Source organism: Coregonus lavaretus, assembly GCF_964263955.1.
Source record: "Coregonus lavaretus genome assembly, chromosome: 5".
Taxonomy (NCBI): Eukaryota; Metazoa; Chordata; class Actinopteri; order Salmoniformes; family Salmonidae; genus Coregonus; species Coregonus lavaretus.
Window position 1 is genome coordinate 54,931,625 of NC_139992.1, and position 23,458 is coordinate 54,955,082.

General features: G+C 41.4%; 1 protein-coding gene across 1 annotated transcript in view; it reads right to left on the reverse strand.

Annotated features, from left to right (window-relative positions):
• LOC311129789 (fibroblast growth factor 14-like) overlaps nucleotides 1–20,217 on the reverse strand; it is a gene marked incomplete at both ends in the record, with an annotated part of 292,560 nt that extends 272,343 nt beyond the window's left edge. Inside the window, one exon of the mRNA XM_084162234.1 lies at nucleotides 19,968–20,217. Within this exon, the coding sequence (XP_084018360.1) occupies nucleotides 19,968–20,217 (250 nt within the window). The remainder of the gene's footprint in view (nucleotides 1–19,967) is intronic.
• Nucleotides 20,218–23,458: the final 3,241 nt, after the last annotated feature.

Below are 23,458 nucleotides of genomic sequence, written 5' to 3' on the forward strand. Positions count from 1 at the left end.
CACATACCTGTGTTATGAAAGACTACATACACAGCAATCTCCCAAATCAGTGAATAACGGAACACAGACAAAATTCGGAGCAGTCCCAAAAGATACAAGCAACACTTGATGTCACATATAAACATACAGTCAGGTGGAACTGATTTAGTTTAAAAACAGAACAGGCAGGGAAGAAAAGGGGGGTGGGGGTTCACAAAATAATAAGAAAAATAAGTACTTCCAAAAAGGTCATCATGCATTTTTTTGGACAAAGTTATGGAAGTGGCAAGGCCCAGGAATGGAAGGCTACAAAGCGCGGGGCTTGCCAAGTGTGATGGATGGGACGGAAGCACTGGGGCTAATGCCCTTTTTTAAAAACAAAAATGCCTGGAATTGATCCACTGCTCCCAAACAGCGGCCACAAAAAAGGAAACATACAGAGAGCGAGAGAAAGAGTGAGAGAGGCGGCGTTACAATACTGCCTGCTGCACTGCACCAAAAATCTACACAGCATACCACCTTCGCTACCGCACAACCTCACAGCACTGCACAGCACAGACCCTCGAACAGACGGAGAGAGAGAGAGACAGAGAGGAAGCAAGAGGACAGAGAGCCAGCAGAAAGATAAGGAATGTGAAAGAGAGAGAAAGTCAGAGGAAGTCACTGCTTTTGAGAACAAGATTCCACGTTCACATGTTATTCATATCGTAGACACTAGCCTCAACAATTTCCACGGATCACAGGTTGGGAGCTATATAATGACATAGCTAAGTTTAAAAAAATACCTAGTGTGTTTACACTGGTTAGGGCTGGGTGGTATACCGTATTTTACTATATGCCGGTAGTAATGCACTTTACCTTGCCTTCTACAACGGTATTTCAATGTTTGGTTTGTTCAATTTGATATGCCACTCTGCCGTGTGTAACGTCTGTTTTTATAGTTTACTCCGTTGCTATTTGAGTTGTCTTTCTCCCTTCTCCTGCATGCCGCTTCCCACACCAAGCCCTGACCCCTGTCATTCCAGTAGAGCATGTTGCTACACAATGGAGTCACGAGCACTTGCCACTCACTCTGTCTGAAAGGTCAGATGCAACAAGATGTTGGTGACAACGATACTGCTTTCCACTTTTCTTCCTAATAATATAAATCCACAAGTGTTCTATTACACTATTCGTTTGTGTATCTTACTGTCTTCAAACAGCTAGTTTGTCTTTTCTTAGCAAGTTGTGGCTGAAATAAAATGTGTTAGCCGCTAATGCTAATCGCTAGTTAGTTGGATAGCTAGCTAGCTAAATGTACTCAGAGTCAGAGCAAATGTAGCTAGCCAATACAGCCTAATACCAGTGCTGGTGTAGGCCTAGATCATCATGTTGTTTGTGCAATGGTATCTTCTAAATCATAGAGTAATAGGCAAAGCATGAATATGTTAGCTAGCTACATGAAGTAAGAGAAAACTCTCTGGAGAAAACATGTTTTGTAACACCTAATTAGGATCCACTGGAAAACAGTAACCAACACTTTAGTTCCTACCCTGTCACAATAGCTCCTCCCTGGCTTTTTCATTCGTTGTCATGTCAAACAACAATGTATTGAAAGAGCTGCACACTATATTCCAACTATAGAATTAGAATAATCATTATATTTCCATGATTCCAACTGTTCAGCCAAGTGTTTTGATCCAAATTGCAAGTCAAATCGTAATATTTGCGCTGGTTTGTATGGGGCTATCCTGTAACGTCCAGTAATGGACACCAACACTCTTTTGTTATATCACATTATCTGGTGTACAATCTGTAGCTATTAGAATGTATGTTTTGCCACCTTGAGGTCACGCACTACTCATTAAGCATATTTCGAAATTGTATTATTCAAGAACATAAAATACCATCAAATACCGTCATACTGTAAAAATTTAAAAAATATTGTGATATATTTTGGCCATATTGCCCAACGCTAGCACTGGTGCAAAGCTCCTGTAACATGTATCACAAAATAAAACATTGAAGGTAATGAATGGGCGGCAGGTAGCTTAGTGGTTAAGCACGTTGTGCCAGTAACCGAACGGTCGCTGGTTTTAATCCCCGAGCTGACTAGGTGAAAAATCTGTCGATGTGCCCTTGAGCAAGGCACTTAACCCTAATTGCTCATGTAAGTCACTCTGGATAAGAGCGTCTGCTAAATGGCTAAAATGTAAATGTATAAATATACAGTGCCTTTGGAAAGTATTCAGACCCCTTGACTTTTTCCACGTTTTGTTAGGTTACAGCCTTTTTCTAAAATTGATTAAATAGTTTTTTCCCCCCCTCATCAATCTACACACAATACCCCATAATGACAAAGCAAAAGGACCTCAGACTGGAGCGAAGGTTCACCTTCCAACAGGACGACCCTAAGCACACAGCCAAGGCAACGCAGGAGTGGCTTCGGGACAAGTCTCTGAATGTCCTTGAGTGGCCCAGCCAGAGCCCGGACTTGAACCCGATCGAACATCTCTGGAGAGACCTGAAAATAGCTGTGCAGCAACGCTCCCCATCCAACCTGACAGATCTTGAGAGGATCTGCAGAGAAGATACAGGTGTGCCAAGATTGTAGCGTCATACCCAAGAAGACTTGAGGCTGTAATCGCTGCCAAAGGTGCTTCAACAAAGTACTGTGTAAAGTGTCTGCATACCTATGTAAATGTAATATTTCAGTTGTTTATTTTTAATAAATGTGCAAATATTTCTAAAAACCTCAGTTCTCTAGAGTAGGTTTTCATCAAGGATCTCTCTGTACTTTGCTCCGTTCATCTTTGTCTCGATCCTGACTCGTCTCCCAGTCCCTCCTGCTGAAAAACATCCCCACAGCATGATGCTGCCACCACCATGCTTCACCGTAGGGATGGTGCCAGGTTTTCTCCAGACGTGACGCTTGGCATTCAGGCCAAAGAGTTCAATCTTGGTTTCATCTGACCAGAGAGTCTTGTTTCTCATGGTCTGAGAGTCTTTAGGTGCCTTTTGGCAAACTCCAAGCGGGCTGTCATGTGTCTTTTACTGAGGATTGGCTTCAGTCTGTTCACTCTACCATAAAGGCCTGATTGGTGGAGTGCTGCAGAGATGGTTGTCCTTCTGGAAGGTTCACCCATCTCCACAGAGGAACTCTAGAGCTCTATCAGAGTGACCATCGGGTTCTTGGTTACCTCCCTGACCAAGGCCCTTCTCCCCTGATTGCTCAGTTTGGCCGGGCGGCCAGCTCTAGGAAGAGTCTTGATGGTTCCAAACTTCTTCCATTTAAGAATGATGGAGGCCACTGTGTTCTTGGGGACCTTCAATGGTGCAGAAATCTTTTGGTACCCCAGATCTGTGCCTTGACACAATCCTGTCTCTGAGCTTGTTTTTTTCTCTGACATGCACTGTTAACTGTGGGACCTTATATAGACATGTGTGTGGCTTTCCAAATCATGTCCAATCAATTGAATTTACCACAGGTGGACTCCAATCAAGTTGTAGAAACATCTCAAGGATGATGAATGGAAACAGGATGCACCTGAGCTCAATTTTGAGTCTCATAGCAAAGGGTCTGAATATATATGTAAATACGTTTTTTTGTATTATAACTTTGCAAACATTTCTAAAACCCTGTTTTCGCTTTGTCATTATGGGGTATTGTGTGTAGATTGCTGAGGATATATATTTTAAAATCAATTTTAGAAGAAGTTGTAACGTAACAAAATGTGGAAAAGGTCAAGGGGTCTGAATATTATTCGAAGGCACTGTATGTATAAAGACAGATACTTTCATGATTTAGCTTCAGTTTATGATTTAAAATCAAGCTAATCCTGTATGAAAGAATCCTTTATGAACATGACAGATGTAAAAGTTGCACTAGCGCAAACACTAAGTGAGTAAGTATTATCATCCCAGAGTCTATATCATAATATAATATAATTATACTATTTAGCAGAAGCTTTTATCCAAAGCGACTTATAATAGTGTGAGGATTCATTTTCACATTGGTGGCCCGAGCAGGAATCAAACCCACAATCCTGATGTTGGACCACTCTCAAACAGCTATGCTTCATAAGAAACACACAGGTAGATACACAACATTGCCCATTTATTTGAACCCTTGTAGTGAGAGGAACACAATCCAAGCATGCCCTGCACTCGGCACTGGGGTCGACATGACTTTAATGAGATTGTATCACTTCCCGCTCCTGGATGGCTAGGAAATAATATTAGTCACAACACATGGACTCTCTCGGCAGACTGCGAAACAACACTGTGTGACACAAAGATATGTCATGTCAGTGTTTTGAAAGACCAACGGCATGGGCCACTTAAACAGAATCAGAGCAACATTTCCAAGTAGACTTACGGCCAGTTTCCTAGACCAAGATTAAGTATTTTATTGGACTAAAAAAGCTCCATGGGTCATTTTTTGTTTGTTTAATCTGGGTCTGGGTAACTGACCCTTAATGTTTAGTGAGGTAATGTATAGGAAATGTAGGGTTTAGGGTTACATTAAATGCAACCTTTGTATGTGGTGATGGTAATGTATGTGTTAATGTATGTGTTTGTTTACTTATCCCTGAAGGTACCTTAATTCCTACCATCAGACAAATAGGTGTAGCCTATGCTTTGAATGCAGGAGAGGAGCATGGAGACAGAGAGAGATGTCAACGTGAAAGTGTTAGAGAGCGAGAGGAGAGAGAGAGTGAGAGAAAGAGAGGCGTGTGGCTCAGCAGCACCAGTGCCTTGGGGCATGAGCGGAGAACAGAGATGAGGCGAAAGAGAGAAAGAGAGAGAGAGAAAAGGAGAGGATATGTGGTAAATGGTTTTGACAGATGAAAGGAGGAGGCTTCAGCAGCTATTTGCTGCCAACAGGGGCGAGGCTAGTGTTACAGCGAGAGCAACAAATGTCAAACACAAACCTGTGACCCCAGGATGCACCGACAGACACACTACAGGCTTTTCGCCTCTGTCCACCGTGTTTTGACATACTTTTATTTTGGGAGTGGGACGGGAGGATTGGTGTGGGACTCAATTGAAAACAAGCAGCTGCAAAGTGTCTCTGTACTGTAACGTTAAGGTGGTTGACAGTGAGATAAACATTTTAAGACGTTTCGGCTTAGCTTAGTTTTCGTTTGGGCCAATGGTATAAAAGATGAAGTGCTATTTTGGTAAAGACTGAGGTGAATTGTTTGTATTTTTTCAAGCATTATTACAAGAATTTGTGAGAAATGAAATGTGGTGATAGTGACATCAAAGGTCTACCACAATGCCTATTCACTGAAATGCAAAAGGGGGCTTTAATTGTAGAGAGGGCCCAATCTCCGGCAATCAGCCAAAGTGCCACTTCACAACAGTGGGAGTAAGCCCCAGATGCCTGAACAAACCCTGACCAAACCAGAGCCTCCTTCTAAAGTCCCTTTGACAGAATTAAACCTCGAAAGCATTCAGGGGCTTTGGTCAAAAGTAGTGCACTATATAGGGAAAGGATGCCACTTGGGACGCATTCAGGGTCCTTCCACAGAGAAGCTGGACTGTGCTGACCTGACAATAAAGAACTGAACAGCCAGATTAAGCGCTCTATACGGAGAATAGCTTCACTTTTATTTATTTTTATTCCAACCTCAGAATTCAACAGTTGACATAACCACGACCGTGTTGAAAAAGAGAGATTGGGTACTGATCAACTTTTTGACATGACATATCTTTGTGAAGCCTTTGAATATCCCTTCAATATACATAAATAGCCTGATCTATTGATCAACCTCCCTTTTTCATGAAGACAGCAAGACTTGTCAAATAGTGAAACATTAATAAAGTTATCATTTGTAGATAAAACTATACTAAATACATTCACATATTCACATAGCCTCAACAACACTCTGTAGGGTATCACCATAGTGTAGCCGGAGGACAACTATTTTCCGTCCTCCTCTGGGTACATTGACTTTAATATAAAACTTAAGAGGCTCATGGTTCTCACCCCCTTCCGGAGGATGACCTCCAACCTATCAGAGCTCTTGCAGCATGAACTGACATGTTGTCCATCCAATCAAATGATCAGATAATTAATCTAATACTGAAAGCATAAGCTACAGTGAGGGAAAAAAGTATTTGATCCCCTGCTGATTTTGTACGTTTGCCCACTGACAAAGAAACGATCAGTCTATAATTTTAATGGTAGGTTTATTTGAACAGAGAGAGACAGAATAACAAAAAAATCCAGAAAAACGCATGTCAAAAATGTTATAAATTGATTTGCATTTTATTGAGAGAAATAAGTATTTGACCCCTCTGCAAAACATGACTTAGTACTTGGTGGCAAAACCCTTGTTGGCAATCACAGAGGTCAGATGTTTCTTGTAGTTGGCCACCAGGTTTGCACACATCTCAGGAGAGATTTTGTCCCACCACTCTTTGCAGATCTTCTCCAAGTCATTAAGGTTTCGAGGCTGATGTTTGGCAACTTGAATCTTCAGCTCCCTCCACAGATTTTCTATGGGATTAAGGTCTGGAGACTGGCTAGGCCACTCCAGGAACTTAATGTGCTTCTTCTTGAGCCACTCCTTTGTTGCCTTGGCCGTGTGTTTTGGGTCATTGTCATGCTAGAATACCCATCCACAACCCATTTTCAATGCCCTGGCTGAGGGAAGGAGGTTCTCACCCAAGATTTGACGGTACATGGCCCCGTCCATCGTCCCGTTGATGCGGTGAAGTTGTCCTGTCCCCTTAGCAGAAAAACACCCCCAAAGCATTATGTTTCCACCTCCATGTTTGATGGTGGGGATGGTGTTCTTGGGGTCATAGGCAGCATTCCTCCTCCTCCAAACACGGCGAGTTGAGTTGATGCCAAAGAGCTCGATTTTGGTCTCATCTGACCACAACACTTTCACCCAGTTCTCCTCTGAATCATTCAGATGTTCATTGGCAAACTTCAGACGGGCCTGTATATGTGCTTTCTTGAGCAGGGGGACCTTGCGGGCGCTGCAGGATTTCAGTCCTTCACGGCGTAGTGTGTTACCAAAATTTTTTCTTGGTGACTATGGTCCCAGCTGCCTTGAGATCATTGACAAGATCCTCCCGTGTAGTTCTGGGCTGATTCAACACCGTTCTCATGATCATTGCAACTCCACGAGGTGAGATCTTGCATGGAGCCCCATGCCGAGGGAGATTGACAGGTCTTTTGTGTTTCTTCCATTTGCGAATATGCACCAACTGTTGTCACCTTCTCACCAAGCTGCTTGCCGATGGTCTTGTAGCCCATTCCAGCCTTGTGTAGGTCTACAATCTTGTCCCTGACATCCTTGGAGAGGTCTTTGGTCTTGGCCATGGTGGAGAGTTTGGAATCTGATTGATTGATTGCTTCTGTGGACAGGTGTCTTTTATACAGGTAACAAGCTGAGATTAGGAGCACTTCCTTTAAGAGTGTGCTCCTAATCTCAACCCATTACCTGTATAAAAGACACCTGGGAGCCAGAAATATTTCTGATTGAGAGGGGGTCAAATACTTATTTCCCTCATTAAAATGCAAATCAATTTATAACATTTTTGACATGCGTTTTTCTGGATTTTGTTGTTGTTATTCTGTCTCTCACTGTTCAAATAAACGTACCATTTAAATTATAGACTGATCATTTCTTTGTCAGTGGGCAAACGTACAAAATCAGCAGGGGATCAAATACTTTTTTCCCTCATTGTACATCTACCTAGCACTGCAGTGCATAAAATGCAGTGAGCAGTTGACTCAAAGAGAGAGAAAGACAATAGTTGAACAGTTTTTAACAAATTAATTTCTAAAGAAATTAAGAAGCAGCAGAGAGAGAAAGAGAGAGATATGTTGTATTTTTATTTATTTTTCTTACGCTAGCTAATTCCATCATTCAGCTCCAGCCATTACCACGAGCCCGTCCTCCCTAATTAAGGTGCCACCAACCTCCTATGATGTACATGTAAGCCTAATCGAGGCCTAACTTAATGTATTGGCGGATACAGTTTTAGCAAAGGAATTCAATGCTTGTCAGATTTTGGGATGTAGCAGACAAACATGAAAACAACTTTATTTCTGACAGTCCAAAGTTACCTTCTGCCTGCTGTGCTATTTATAGGTTAGCTGTGCTTTGTATGTATCAAAAACACCTGCTTCCACATTTGTGATCAGGGGTGTGTGCTAATATAAAAAATTAAAAATACTGAAATCCGGCTTTTTATATTTTATTAAAGCAGTCATTCCAAAGCTTTAAAAGGATTAATAATCCCATATTGAAATTGGTGAGATTTTCAACGTACACTACTTTTATGTTGAAATTACAGAGTAGGAGAGGCCATCACTGCATAAATGGTAGTTATAAAGACTGTTAAGTTGACATTATTTACAACTACCATTAATTCAGCGATGGCCACTCTTACTCGGTAATGCACATAACATGCTTTCTTCAGCGAACCCATTTTTCTTGTGATGAAATTCTCTGGGCTGATGAGGTCTATAAAAGGTTGTGTCTAATTGACTGGAGAGGCAGAATGTCTTCATGGCTTGTCATCCTAATGCAGTCTTTCTCTGTATCACAATTAGAAGATTGTGAATATACAAAATGCATTCCTACATTAATTGGTAATATCAATATGGTGTTATATCACCAAAGTCAACACTAAGATTAGCCATTTCAATGACTACTAAAGTCGACTGAGTGATCAGCACTGTCGATGAAAAGTGTTGTTAAAGCCATTAATGGCATGGTTTTCTTTGTAACATGGTTTTCTTTGTAAAACTGTGATATTGCCTGCACTTGTATAAAATTAAATAGAATTGACCTAAATAGAATAGAACGGAAGTGTAACATTTTTTAAGTTGAGTCAACTTAAAAAATCAAGGTAACCAGCTGCAATATGATTTCTAGTTTACTCAACTTTGGGGCAGGACAGTTCTGCTAACATACATTCCTGAGTCGTCTTAACACATTTGCCAAAGTTTAGTCCCACATTTGCCAAAATGTAGTCCCCTCCTTGAGATCAAGTCCTCTCAACTTAAAGATGTAAGGATATCATCAGCTGAGCTATACATTTTAAGTTGGATGAACTATAATATAGATGTCTGCTCAACTATGGAAATTATTTTGTTATTGACAGATGGCTGTTTTATTTTGGTTGAGAGAAGTATGTTAACATTGAACTTAGAGTCCCCTTTGACTCCTTACCAGTTTCAGTCATAATCCAATTAATGGTCCAGATAGTGGGTTCTAACAAATCTGCCCTGAGTTACCACAGACCAGAGGTACAACAATCTTACTAATGGTTAAAACAAATCCACTTCTTTTTTTGTTAAATTGGGGTTAGTGCATCATATTTCAGCCTTGGAAATGTATGTACAGTGAGGGAAAAAAGTATTTGATCCCCTGCAGATTTTGTACGTTTGCCCACTGACAAAGAAATGACCAGTCTATCATTTTAATGGTAGGTTTATTTGAACAGTGAGAGACAGAATAACAACAACAAAATCCAGAAAAATGCATGTCAAAACTGTTATAAATTGATTTGCATTTTAAAGAGGGAAATAAGTATTTGACCCCCTCTCAATCAGAAATATTTCTGGCTCCCAGGTGTCTTTTATACAGGTAACAAACTGAGATTAGGAGCACACTCTTAAAGGGAGTGCTCCTAATCTCAGTTTGTTACCTGTATAAAAGACACCTGTCCACAGAAGCAATCAATCAATCAGATTCCAAACTCTCCACCATGGCCAAGAGCAAAGAGCTTTTCAAGGATGTCAGGGACAAGATTGTAGACCTACACAAGGCTGGAATGGGCTACAAGACCATCGCCAAGCAGCTTGGTGAGAAGGTGACAACAGTTGGTGCGATTATTCGCAAATGGAAGAAACACAAAAGAACTGTCAATCTCCCTCGGCCTGGGGCTCCATGCAAGATCTCACCTTGTGGAGTTGCAATGATCATGAGAACGGTGAGGAATCAGCCCAGAACTACACGGGAGGATCTTGTCAATGATCTCAAGGCTTTTCTTTATCTTGGCCAGGTCGCAGTTGTAAATGAGAACTTGTTCTCAACTGGTTTACCTGGTTAAATAAAGGTGAAATCAAAAATTAAAAAATTAAAAAAGGCAGCTGGGACCATAGTCACCAAGAAAACAATTGGTAACACACTACGCCGTGAAGGACTGAAATCCTGCAGCGCCCGCAAGGTCCCCCTGCTCAAGAAAGCACATATACATGCCTGTCTGAAGTTTGCCAATGAACATCTGAATGATTCAGAGGAGAACTGGGTGAAAGTGTTGTGGTCAGATGAGACCAAAATGGAGCTCTTTGGCATCAACTCAACTCGCCGTGTTTGGAGGTGGAGGAATGCTGCATATGACCTCAAGAACACCATCCCCACCGTCAAACATGGAGGTGGAAACATTATGCTTTGGGGGTGTTTTTCTGCTAAGGGGACAGGACAACTTCACCGCATCAAAGGGACGATGGACGGGGCCATGTACCGTCAAATCTTGGGTGAGAACCTCCTTCCCTCAGCCAGGGCATTGAAAATGGGTCGTGGATGGGTATTCCAGCATGACAATGACCCAAAACACACGGCCAAGGCAACAAAGGAGTGGCTCAAGAAGAGGCACATTAAGGTCCTGGAGTGGCCTAGCCAGTCTCCAGACCTTAATCCCATAGAAAATCTGTGGAGGGAGCTGAAGGTTCGAGTTGCCAAACGTCAGCCTCGAAACCTTAATGACTTGGAGAAGATCTGCAAAGAGGAGTGGGACAAAATCCCTCCTGAGATGTGTGCAAACCTGGTGGCCAACTACAAGAAACGTCTGACCTCTGTGATTGCCAACAAGGGTTTTGCCACCAAGTACTAAGTCATGTTTTGCAGAGGGGTCAAATACTTATTTCCCTCAATAAAATGTAAATCAATTTATAACACTTTTGACATGTGTTTTTCTGGATTTTTTTGTTGTTATTCTGTCTCTCACTGTTCAAATAAACCTACCATTAAAATTATAGACTGATCATTTCTTTGTCAGTGGGCAAACGTAAAAAATCAGCAGGGGATCAAATACTTTTTTCCCTCACTGTATTAATTGTAAACTGTTCCCGGACAAGTAAAATAACTAGACATCATTAGGTTAATGGAGTATTGAGCTCAACAATTTCCCATTTTAAGTCAAACCAATCTGGATATTTAAGCTACATGGACTTTTTCTAAATTGGATTTTATACAGTGTGTATTTATTATCACCTGTATAAGCAATGAGTTTGTGCTGTCTATGTTAACTGTTGAATGTGCTGTGCAGCGGACCTCTATGAGACAGTCACACGTCCAGAGCCATACCAGCATCCTCACCCACTGAGCCCCGATCAACATCGGACATCTATGGACGTTGAAAAGTAGTTGAAATTTGGTTAGTCCACCCTGGCTTTGATTTCAACATCAACGTACGTCTGGACCGGTTTGTTTAAGCCTTGATTTCAATGTCCACAGATGTCTGGACCGGCCTTCATTAGGCCCAAATATAGACGTCCATGACTGATTCATGATTTGGTCCGGACCAAATCTGAACCAATCATAGACGTCTATGTTTCACATATTTGGACTGCACAGTACAGTTCAGTACCATACAGTACAGTACTGTAGAGCACAGTAGAGTACAGTACAGTAAAGAAAAGTAGAGTACAGTACAGTACATGTACTGTAGAGTAGAATAGAGTGGAGTTGAGTTCAGTACAATACAATACAATACACTTTACAGTAATGTACTGTTAAGCCAACGTTTCTTTGGAATTTAAGGTAATATACTGTACCTTTTTTTACAGTAACTTACAAGTAACTGGCTGCCAGTAAGGTACCATAAAAACAACATGATTTTTTGTTGTTGTGTACCACTCCCTTTTACTCTCTTCCCATCTTCCTCCTCTCCCGTTTCTGTACTGATTTGTATGCTAACTTGATTGCCTTTCCAAGGGAGGTGGAATGGGATCCAGTTCTTGAATCTCATCACTCAAGTTTCTCAAGAGCAAAAGAGAGATAACCCAAATTAATTCACTGAGGAAAGTGATGATGCTGAGGACGATTATCATGTTGGCTACAACATGATGATTAATATTAAAGAAACTTACAGTGAGAGCCTCTCGATTATGTGTACCTGTTGCATTTATGCCAATGAGGATACTGTTAAACATTACTTCAGCCATCTGTTATAAGGCCTACATAATGGGACCATAATGATATAAGAGATGTCATAATTGGTCACGTCAGGTTATAATAAATGACTTGTGGAGAGTCTATGCTAGCATAAAATAATGTTTCTACCCTTAAACCTAGATGTTGAAACGCTGATTCAATAATAAACCACATAGGAACACATGCCGCAGTGGTTGGAGTCTTCTTCTACTTTTATTCTTTGACTTCCATCACCTGCACAAACTACTAGATGTGTATACAGTATGTCATCTTTCCCTAGTGACATTACACTGTCATCATGACACAAACTGTTCTTTAGGTCAACTATAATTAGCATTAGCCAACTAAAGCTTAGCAACACAATGGTTTATGCCATGATTATATTACTGTTGTATAACTTTTTCCAATAATATGACTTACTTGACTGACTTAAACCCTTTTGCTCTTTGGGGAGCATAGGTCATTCACAAACTTCCTCCACTGTGTTCGGTGTTGAGCGGTTTTATTCACTTCTTTAAAGGATGTTCCTGTTTCTTTTAATTCTGCCAATAATATCCATACTAACTAATATAGTCTTACTTAACCTTGGCTCATATACCCTTTGTCTTTATTTCTGAAGTGAGAAACTGTACTAACAAAGGTGCAGTGTGTCTACAACACTTTTTCCATTGTGGGTGAAGCAAGTACTGCAGATCTACCAATTATAAACTCACAGTAATTGATTGTTTGTGAAACCATAGCAACAAGCCATTGGTGTGTGTGCTTAGGTTATTTTTGGACAACCCTGTTGTTAGTCTAATTGTTGAAGTTCTTGTTTAAATCTCTTCCAACCCCTTTAATTATAGACTTGTGGTCTAATGCCTGGCTTTTTTCTCCCTTGGCACAAATTGCGAGTCGAGCATGAATTAACTGCATTATAACAAGCTAGAAACTGCTCCTTTTTCTTATACAGTATTAAACTCTGATTTGCAAAGTCAAGGATTTTAGATATATTACTTTGGCTGTTGCACTGACACTTGCTCTGAGGTGAGAATTGCATAGAAAAGTCTTCCATCAGCAGAATCTAGGTTATTAAAATGCACATGTAATTTCACATTACACTGTGGAGTCTCTTCTTACACTGCTCAGCACAAGAGGGAAGAATGTGCACGTGTGTCTATCTGCCTGTGGGTGCGTGTGTGCATGCTTGCATGCGTGTGCATTTATAAAAGTACAGGGAGGAAGATAATATTTTACTACTCACAGGTTTATGAACCTGAGTTTGACAGTGAGGCACATCTCAACACACAGCAGAGCTTATTAAAATATCATTCAGTACACTGACACAAAAACACTGCTATTTCTAAAGGCTGTTCAAGGTCCTATCAATTCAGACATATTCACGCTCTACTTTCTGGCATGTATAACTGAATCCAGGTTCTATCTCTATACATAAAATCAATGCATTTACGAACAACATTGATCACATGCACCATGTACTTTTAATGTAATCTCAACTGCAATCCAGGTCATTTGGTTCTGCTGTCAGATGAAGCACAGTGAAAATATCTGACATTGTATTCCCATTTAGTCCCCTGTAGCTCAGTTGGTAGAGCATGGTGCTTGCAACGCCAGGGTTGTGGGTTCGTTTCCCACGGGGGGCCAGTATGAAAATGTATGCACTCACTAACTGTATGTCGCTCTGGATAAGAGCGTCTGCTAAAAATGAATAAAATGTAAAATATTTACACAACAGTCAATGAATCCAAGCAATTCTAGTAAGCAAGTGATGTCTACATTCAATACAAAACCTGGCTGTCAGACGATAGATACTGAATACTCATCGTCCAAATAATAGCACTAAGTATGATAGCTCTGTGTGAGTACAGAAAATGCAGAAAGTGCAGAGTTTAGAAAATGCAGAATGGATTATACAAGTCACCTCTTGGACTTGGCATCTTGGCAATACATGTTTTCTAAATACCACCATTAAGTTAAAGTATACCAGGGGTCTCTAAAAGGTAGTTTGCCAGCTGCCAGGAGCTCGCGGGCTTTCAATGAGTAGCTTGTCAATACTGTACATTCTTAGAAATAATCACTAATATCACATGATTCAAGGGTATAGATTATATACCAGGGATGGGCAACTGGCAGCGGCCTCCTTTTGAAGGCCCTCGGATCAATTTTCTCCCAAAAAATAAATAATATAATAATAATTGGGGAACTCAGTCGGGGTCTCAACTTACTGTTGCAAGTTAGAATAGTAGAATACACAAGGTTTAATTAAAACATTTGATTGTGCATCAGTACTCTTGTACAGTCAGTCACTGATAGTCACTCAGTCACTAGCGACCAGCTATCTAAAGTTAGTAATCATGATCGAGTTACCGGCCGGTGGGCCCCCATTGATTTTGTTAGTCTGTCTCACTCAGATATCATATTAAAAATTGCAAACATTTCTCTCCACCTTATGGCAAAATGTGTAGAATTGCAGGAAATGTGCAGTAAAACAGCACATTTTCCTCTCCGCCCTATGGCAAAATGAGTAGAACTGCACGAAATGAGTTGTAAAATTGCTGGCATGTATAACTGTGCCGCAGTTTTGTTGCTCGCTGAGATTGTATGGTTAGGTATGAAATAAAGCTCTTTATTTTGGACCAGCGACTCTACTCCTGAGTCTCTCCTAGCTCTGGTCCATGGCTGTGGCCTTCTACTCGATGGTGTCCTTTCTAGCATGGCCAGATAGGGACAACCATGGTCCCCCCAAGCCTCTGTAACATACCATAGAGCTGAGCATTACCTCACAATGCACCACACACCGTAGCCTACCAGTACACTCTAGGCTAGGCACCATGCGGGGAATTTGAGTAAGCAGCCGAGCGAAGGTAGCTGTACGGACAGCAGGAGGCTTGTGTGTGTGTGTGTGTGTGTGTGTGTGAGAGAGAGAGAGAGAGAGAGAGAGAGAGAGAGAGAGAGAGAGAGAGAGAGAGAGAGAGAGAGAGAGAGAGAGAGAAAGAGAAGAGAGATGGATCCATCTACATCTATACTGTAAAACAGATGTTTCTAACTGTGCTGACAAATGCTGTGTGTGTGTGTGTCAGGGAGATAACTAGAGAGACACACACACACACACATAAAGAGAGCTTGGAGTCACTGACACTAATTACAATGGCAAAAATGTACTAAGGCGGAATGCTGACTATTCCCAAGTGTCCTCAAAGTTTCACTGTGACATGACGTAAACGTTGTGGTCAGTAATTCACTCTTAACTGGTAGAACAGCTGCAGGGGGAGTCCAATGTTCACTGATTACACCACACTACTTCATTACTTGATTAAATTAATTCATCATGATGTGCCCACCAAGAGTGACTTAACCCCCTCTCTAAGACATCAGACTGAGCATGTGTATCAGAGAGCAGCAATGCCAGTTCTACCAGACCACTAACCTGAAGGGCTAACTACAGGGGTCATCATAGTCACTGAAGTGTGACAAGAAATGTGACAAAATCATTCCGTCAATACCATCACAAGTTGAAAGGTTGAAACATGCTTTCAAGGATATCTACAAGTACATCTGGAATTTGTCTGTTTGGAGTTACAGGGCTTCCGTCTTTACTAACATAATTTGCGTCTTCGACAAGAATTCTGCGCTTTAATTACCTGTACTCTAAGACAAACCGGCACTCCTGGAATAGCTTTACACACATCCCTCTCTTTTGTATATATCTAAACATCTGTCTTTACTGAGCTTTCCATGTAACCTAAGCCAACCCTAAGCCAGGAAGTGTTGTTTGTTGTTTGTTTAGCTTGGAGAGGAAGTATGGAGTGGCAGATGTGACATATCTGAGGGGGGGCAGGAGTTCTTGTCTACCTGCAGACAAATCCTCTGCGTGAGCTGAGACAATAGTTGATCAATGAGGTAAACGACAGCTGTTGGTTTTGACACAAACAAAACAAGCCATTCTGGTACTTCATCAGTCTGTGGTAAAGTCTTACTTTGTGTCTTGTATGTTGTCAAAATACAAAGGTTGGCCATTTCGATGCAAAGGTTGGCCAACATACACAGATCGGCTCTAAATATTTATTTACGACTTCATTGGAAGAAGCTGCAGGTAAGAAGATAATGTGTCACTATCCTGTGGTAACCCTGAGTGTGTTGTTATAGCAACACACACAATTCAGCACCATGGCCAGTGCCGTGACCAGCGTTAACAAGTGACGGTGGATGCTGATTCAGCCCAACGGACAGTGCTGTGATAGGCAGTATCGGCAGTTCCCGTCTGTTCAGAACCATGGACAGCACTGCGGTCAGCACTAACTAGCGACGGTTAGGTGTAGATTCAGCACCATGAACAGCACCGCGACCAGTGCTAACTAGCAGCAGTTTTACACATATTCAACACCAAAGTTGTGGATAGCGCCGCAAACCACTTGAAGATTGCTCACACCTGTGTTGTATGTATGGCAAAAGGCGGAAGGCCTGGCCCTATTCAGTGACTTTGCCATGCTGCCTATTACTCTCATACCCTTATCCTGTAAACTTTATGTTGTAAAATTACTGTCTGACTTTGGTATCAAATAGTTAGCCTGGGGCATGGGCTAATGGACTATATGGACTTGTGAGCTGGGCCCTACTTTGGTCTTCCCTCTGGTTAAGTTTAGGATTTGAGGACATTAAGCTGATCTTAGATCTGTGTGGCCTGGGGTATGGGTTGAACAGACAGGAGGCAGACAGCGCTGTCACAGCTCATCACATTTACAGTGCTAAAATAACAACGGAGGGCCACTGTTTATGCTGCCTTGAGGGAAATGAAATATGTTTGTGTTTCTTTCAATTCATGTCAATCATAACTGAGAAGTGAGATGAGCCAACTATGCTGTTGATGTGATGCCGACACTTGCATTTTCACATCTCAAAATCTCAAATATGGAAAGCAAAGGCATTCTACTGTTTATCAATGTCAAATGATTTATTTTGATTGATAAGTTAGAGTACTGTGTAAAGTTGCTGTGTTTGTATATTGAATCTGGCATACACAAACTTCACAGAATAAGAATGAGGTGCACCAACTAACTAATTCAAATATTCAGTCTATATACTACAGTCATGCCACAGGACAGAAGGCTTGTGTCCCTCAGAGAAACTGTCCAGAGTCATTTTCGTTCCCTGGCAAAGTGGGTTTGCTCTCACAAAACCAATCAGCTTTCCTTCATCCCCAGCTAAAAACAAAATCTGCGTTAACCTCACACCTAGAGCACAGAATACGCAAACACACACACATCAATGCCAACAGAGCTATGTTGCCCCTGCTAGGCAAATATTAGCCAACACAAGGCTATCTGCAAGTGCCATCTGCTGGAGTTGAAGGCTCCTATAGAACATCTAGTCCATATAATGCATAGTCTGTGTGTGTGTATGTGTCTGTCTGTGAGTGAGTGAGTGAGTGAGTGAGTGAGTGAGTGAGTGAGTGAGTGAGAGAGAGAGAGAGAGAGAGAGAGAGAGAGAGAGAGAGAGAGAGAGAGAGAGAGAGAGAGAGAGAGAGAGAGAGAGAGAGAGAGAGAGAGAGAGAGAGAGAGAGAGAGAGAGAGAGAGAGAGAGAGAGAGAGAGAGAGAGAGAGAGAGAGAGAGAGAGAGAGAGAGAGATCCATCTACATCTGTACTGTAAAACAGATGTCTCCAACTGTGTTGAATGTTGTTGAAAATCGTCTTGCTGGCCCCTGAGTTATGTTTTTGTTTTTTTAAGTCTTGCAGTATGTAGGCTAGGGAATAGGGTGCCATTTGGGACAGAGAGGGTCTCTCTGTCTTCACTGCTGCTTCTGGGGCCATAATTACTTTGAGAAACTTATCCCAAAATTCATGATTTGCTACCTGTAACTGTGAGATGATGGGTTCATTCAACTCATCCTGTTCGCCTGTATGGATCTCATAGCAGCTGAGGTGAGCCCCTTTCATCCCAGTCTGCATCCTCAAGTTAGTCTGACTGTGTGACAAAAAGGACTGATGTTTCAATGTTTATGTTTCAGATAGGTTCCATGGATATGTTTTAGGGGTCAAGACAGGCCTATAGCCTAGGCTTGCTTTGCTCTTTTTACACTGGGGTCAATTATCTAAAAGACATTAACAGACCCAAACAGCCATCTTTCAACAAGATTTAAATAGCTTACAGATGACCTGCTCCATATTTCAGTCCTCTGGATATAGAATATAGGCTACGGATGGTTCCTGCTATTTACACAGCGACAACACTAGCCTATACTGTATGCACCTCATCCACAGTGTACAGGTAATTCAATAAATACACAAGATAGATGTACATCTGTTTTAATGAGCGCCACATGGCATGGCAGTGGGCTAAACTGCAGACGACAGAAGGCGTGTAGCTGTGATTGATCCGCTGTATGTGCCGATTTGGTTATAGTCCCCAGAGTGGCATTTCTGGAAGTTGGTGTTTTTTCTGGAGCTCCTTCCACAGCCTACATTCAAAAATATTCTAGCTATTATTTGAATCTACCAAAAGTGATAGTTGCCTTTATTGACTTCATTATCGGACATGATGTGAATTTGACTATAAAGTAGGACTATATAATGTTTATTTCGTCGTTATTGTTGCGGTGTCAGCAAGGCAAAATAGCTGCAGAATGATGATCTACTATGCTGCAGTAGCCTACAAATGTCGAGGAATGAAAAAGAAACAGTGCTGCCAAGCACGTCAACTTAAAACACAAGGTTAACCTAAAATGTAGGCTGTCTGTACAATATTGTCTTTCCTTGGTAACAGCCTGTTGAAAAAAAAAATTGTTGAAAGAATCGCAGGTGCATTGAGAAATATCGCACTGGGCACAGACGTCAGTTCAATGTCTTTTTTTCCTTCTTTTTTTTTACATTTGGTTTTTACATTTGGTTGTGTTGTCAACTAACCTGAATTCAACGTGAAATCATCAAAACAAAGCACCATGACATTGGATTTAGGTTAAATGTAAAAAATAAAAATAGAAATAAAAGTTCCTTTACATTACTTTTTGCTAATCCGATCAGTTTTCTACGTTTATTCAACGTCATCACATTGAATTTTGTAGTTGAAATTACTTGGAAACAACGTTGATTGAACCAGTTTTTGCCCAGTGGGATCACTTTTATGCATTGCCTTCAATAGCCAGGCAGTGGTGTATTGGAGGTATAAGTGTCACTATTATGACACTTTAGCCCATGCACGCGCCGGTGTTCGTCTTTTATCCCACAATGCATTCCATACGACCAAAGAATGCATGAGATAATGCATCACTAATAAATATTGTAATATGTATCGTTGTGTATGTGTGGATACTGAGATAAGCATAGGCTGTCTTGCTCACCCACCAAGCTCGCTGAAACATAGCGAATAACCTATTAAATCGAGAAGCAAGTGTTGCGGGGGAAAAGCTGCTGCAGCAACCCCGATAACTAAAAGCTGGTTAAAAGAGAGACCGATAGATAGACAGACGGCTCAGTGAGCAACCTTATTAGTATGTGATCCCAATATCCATACAAGGTGCTAAAATATCATGTGTCTGGGCGCTATTTAAAAAGTTAGGAGATCATGCTTCGGGGTTGCTGGGGGCTTTTTCCTGTGTGTGTCGGTCTGTGCACTACGCGTCCCCATGCCAGGGCTCGCCGACAGGGCTATAGCGGCTCTACAGGATAAGTTATCCCCCTCCCCTCTCCACTGCATCCACTCGCTGCACAAATATCATTACAGATCTATCACCCCTTAGAACCAACAAACGTGGGCTATAACACACACACAGTACAGTTCACCACCGGAAAAAAGCAATCAACATCCAATGGCAAAGTGCTTACCTTCTGGGTTCTTGTTTTTCTTAAGACTCTTGCCACAAAGACACTGCAGCATATGCGTTCCTTTGCTGAAAATGTTCCAAAGAAACCACATTGATTTGGGCGAAGAGCAATCCAGTGGCTTAAAGACCCAGATATAGATGAGATCCTTGCGGTTGCATAATAACACAATTGTTTCAGTTCTCCGGGACAGGGCTACCAATTGTATCATAGAAAAATGGTAAATATCCAAGTCGCATAAATGCGTTTTCATTCATGTGGTGAAAATATTTATCTATCTGTCAGACTTCGCAATAAAGGTATTTTTTTTATTCTTCTGACATATAAAGGATGCCACCTCGGAGAGTCAGTAATAGAAAATATACTCTATAAATTGCATGTGTCGCACCGGGAGGAGACGTGCTGCCCTTAAACAAACAGAACTAACGTAAAAACAGTGAAACACCGCAGATTTCCGAGGAGAAAACCATGCCTATTAGTTCATCACTCTGATGATAGGAGGGAGGATCTGTACAGCATCAAAAGCCTGCATCCTATGGACAAGCACAGACAGCAACGATAGCCCCAATAAAACAAGACATTGCCAAATCAAGTCACTTCACTTGGTGGTGTTTCTTCTTCAAAAACCAACTGTTTGTCGAAGTCAAATTCCCACAACCCCAGTTTTTCTATCTTTTTTTGCTCTCACTGCAACGGTAAAGCCAGGTTTGTTTCCTTTTGAAGAAGGCTCTGGTCTGTCCTGATGCTTTTGGGGGGGGTTGTGTTTCTTATCAGAAGGGTGGTTCTCTCAGTTGTTTCACAAATGCACAACTGACATCTACTCCAAAAGTACGGTGCGCCTGGGAAAATATTTGCATATATTTCGCTTTGCCTTGGATCACTGGTGGGAAATAAACAGGGAGGAGGGGTTGCAATAGAAACATTGGCTTTCCATTACGTAGACACGTGGTTTCGGCGCAGTGATATCACTGACGCTTTCAGGAATGATTTGAAGAGACAGAATTGTCTCTATGACTGATGGTATGTCAGTGACTTTTCAGTAGTTTATTGTTATACCAAACTGATTTTCTGCGTTGAGTTTGGTCTAATTTAGCGTCTAATGCCTGCATCGTAACAGTGCAATTAGTCTATAGCCTACTCATAGCATATCAAATAATATATAACATCATGTGTGCCTAATCCATATTCGATTCTGAAGCGTCGGATGTTTTAAATGGTCCCGGATTGTAGCCTGTGTAACAGCCGTATTCCGGGAAGAAGTCACAGGTGCTGGTAGTGGTACTCATCTGTGATAGGCTGGCGGTGATGCTTGCGTGTAGCGCGGTGACAGGTAGTGATCGAAGCAGAAGTGAACTACAGTATCGGCTATAACAGATGATGTCAACATAACGACAAGTGGCATGCAAAACAATGGACCCAGTGTAATAGCTTGGTTGAAGTGAGTTTCCCACATAATGTAAAGTGTCTGGAAAACTGTTATGAATAGGCTACACAACAATATGATACTATCATTGTCTATTAATGAAAAAAGCAAAAGAGGTGTGTTGCAGATTAGGCTATGTCTGTAAATAGATGAGAAGATAATGCCAGTAGTTTCCTGTCAAATGAGAGTGTCCTGATAATATTGTGTGAAAATAATATGGGCGTTGATAACCTTGTGATAACTATGAATAAACTAAGAGTTACAAATGCCTATTTTTTTTTTTTTACATCTATGACCATGTTAGACTATAGCCTATACTCTTCATAAAGTTATGATATTGTTCAACAACAAACAGAAAGTGTTGCCACTTAATTGGGAGAAGCCCCAGGTACGTCAGATGACATCACAAGAACCTGTTGAATATCCCAAATGTGTCCATCTTAGATGCATTGAAAACATTTCAGCACCATGGAGAGGGAACGCAGCCAGCGCTATTAGCCCATGAAAGTTGGACGCCGCTTCAGCCCCTTGGACAGCTCCGCATAATGAAGATTGCGCGAAGATTGCAAACCTGTGTTTGGCTGCTGTGGCCTGCTGATAGACTCTCCCTGCCATGTTTGCTATTGTTCCCATTCCCCTTTCCAATTCACTTTAGGAACTAAACTGACAATCTTTGGAAAAACTGCTCTGATGTCTCTTTGTAAGGCTATCATGTTACATAGACCCACACAGTAGGCTATATTCATTTGCAGTTACTTTATAACTATTTTGGTAACCAGAATCAATGCACTGTAACGTTCAGATCACGTTCATAAGACAATGATTGAATTGTGCAACATCATGAAAGCTAAAGTGTGACCCACCTGTTATTCACAGACGAAAAATAATATAACCTCTGTAAATCTACAGCAGTAATAGTCTTTACAACAACTACAGAGGGCATCTAACAAGGTGTACACACTGATAGTTACATGTAACAGTTCCCTTGTTATTTTCATTTCAGTCTCAGAGACTGTTTGTCAGGTCAGCCTCTGGGGATACTGAGCCTGTTGGTGTTGCCTATGACGACTGTTTCTGGCAAACCGATGCTTGTCTCTGAGGGTTGGATGGTTTTCCATCACAGTCTAAATTGGAAAGGAAAACAACTCTTTGTTTACAGCTTCAGGGTGAAGTTTCCCCAAGGTACAGATCTAGGATCAGCTTCCCCACCCCCAAAATGCAAAACTGACCCAAGATCAACGTCTAGGGGCAACTTCACCCTACTCCACTCCGTTCACCTCAAGGGAGAATGGAAGGAAATTGTCTAACAGACTAACATCCTTAACCAGTTTTGCTCCTTTTTCCATGAACAACCATACTGACCAGGAAGTAATGCTGTACAGCTGTACTCCATAAAGGTTTGACTCTGATTCTACTGTAGCCACCCCCTGGGAAATGTGGTTTTCCATTGTGAAATTCATCCACAATGGTGGTGCGGACTGACTGAGGGGCAGTGAGGGATGTGCTGACTGTGCTCTCGCAATAGCACAGAGTAGCGGTGTAACACATACAGTAGTTCACTGCCTGTTGTATTCATCTACATTTTACTAGGTCATTGATTACAGTAGATAGTCCATTATCTATGACGCATACGATTGCAAATGTAAACATCTTAGGCTACTCTCATATCCATAATCTAGGATTGTCATTGAGGGTTCATCGTCCTTACTGGACTACTTTATCTTCTGTTTTTCCTCTAGATGGTAGTGAGCTGTCTTAGGTTGTGTGTCTGTGTTGAAGGAATGACATCTGTCAGAAGTTTCACAGCTATTAACTAAATCAGCATGCGTCCCAAATGGCACCGTATTCCCTATGTACACTCTTAAAAAAAAAGGGTTCCAAAAGGGTTCTTCAGGTGTCCCCATAGGATAAGCCTTTTTGGTTCCAGGGAGAACCCTTTTTGGTTCCATGTAGAAGCCTTTGTGGAAAGGATCCTACATGAAACCCAAAAGGGTTCTACCTAGAATCAAAAGGGTTCTCCTATGGGGACAGTCAAATATAATTTATTTTCCTAAAAGTTTAGTGCACTAAG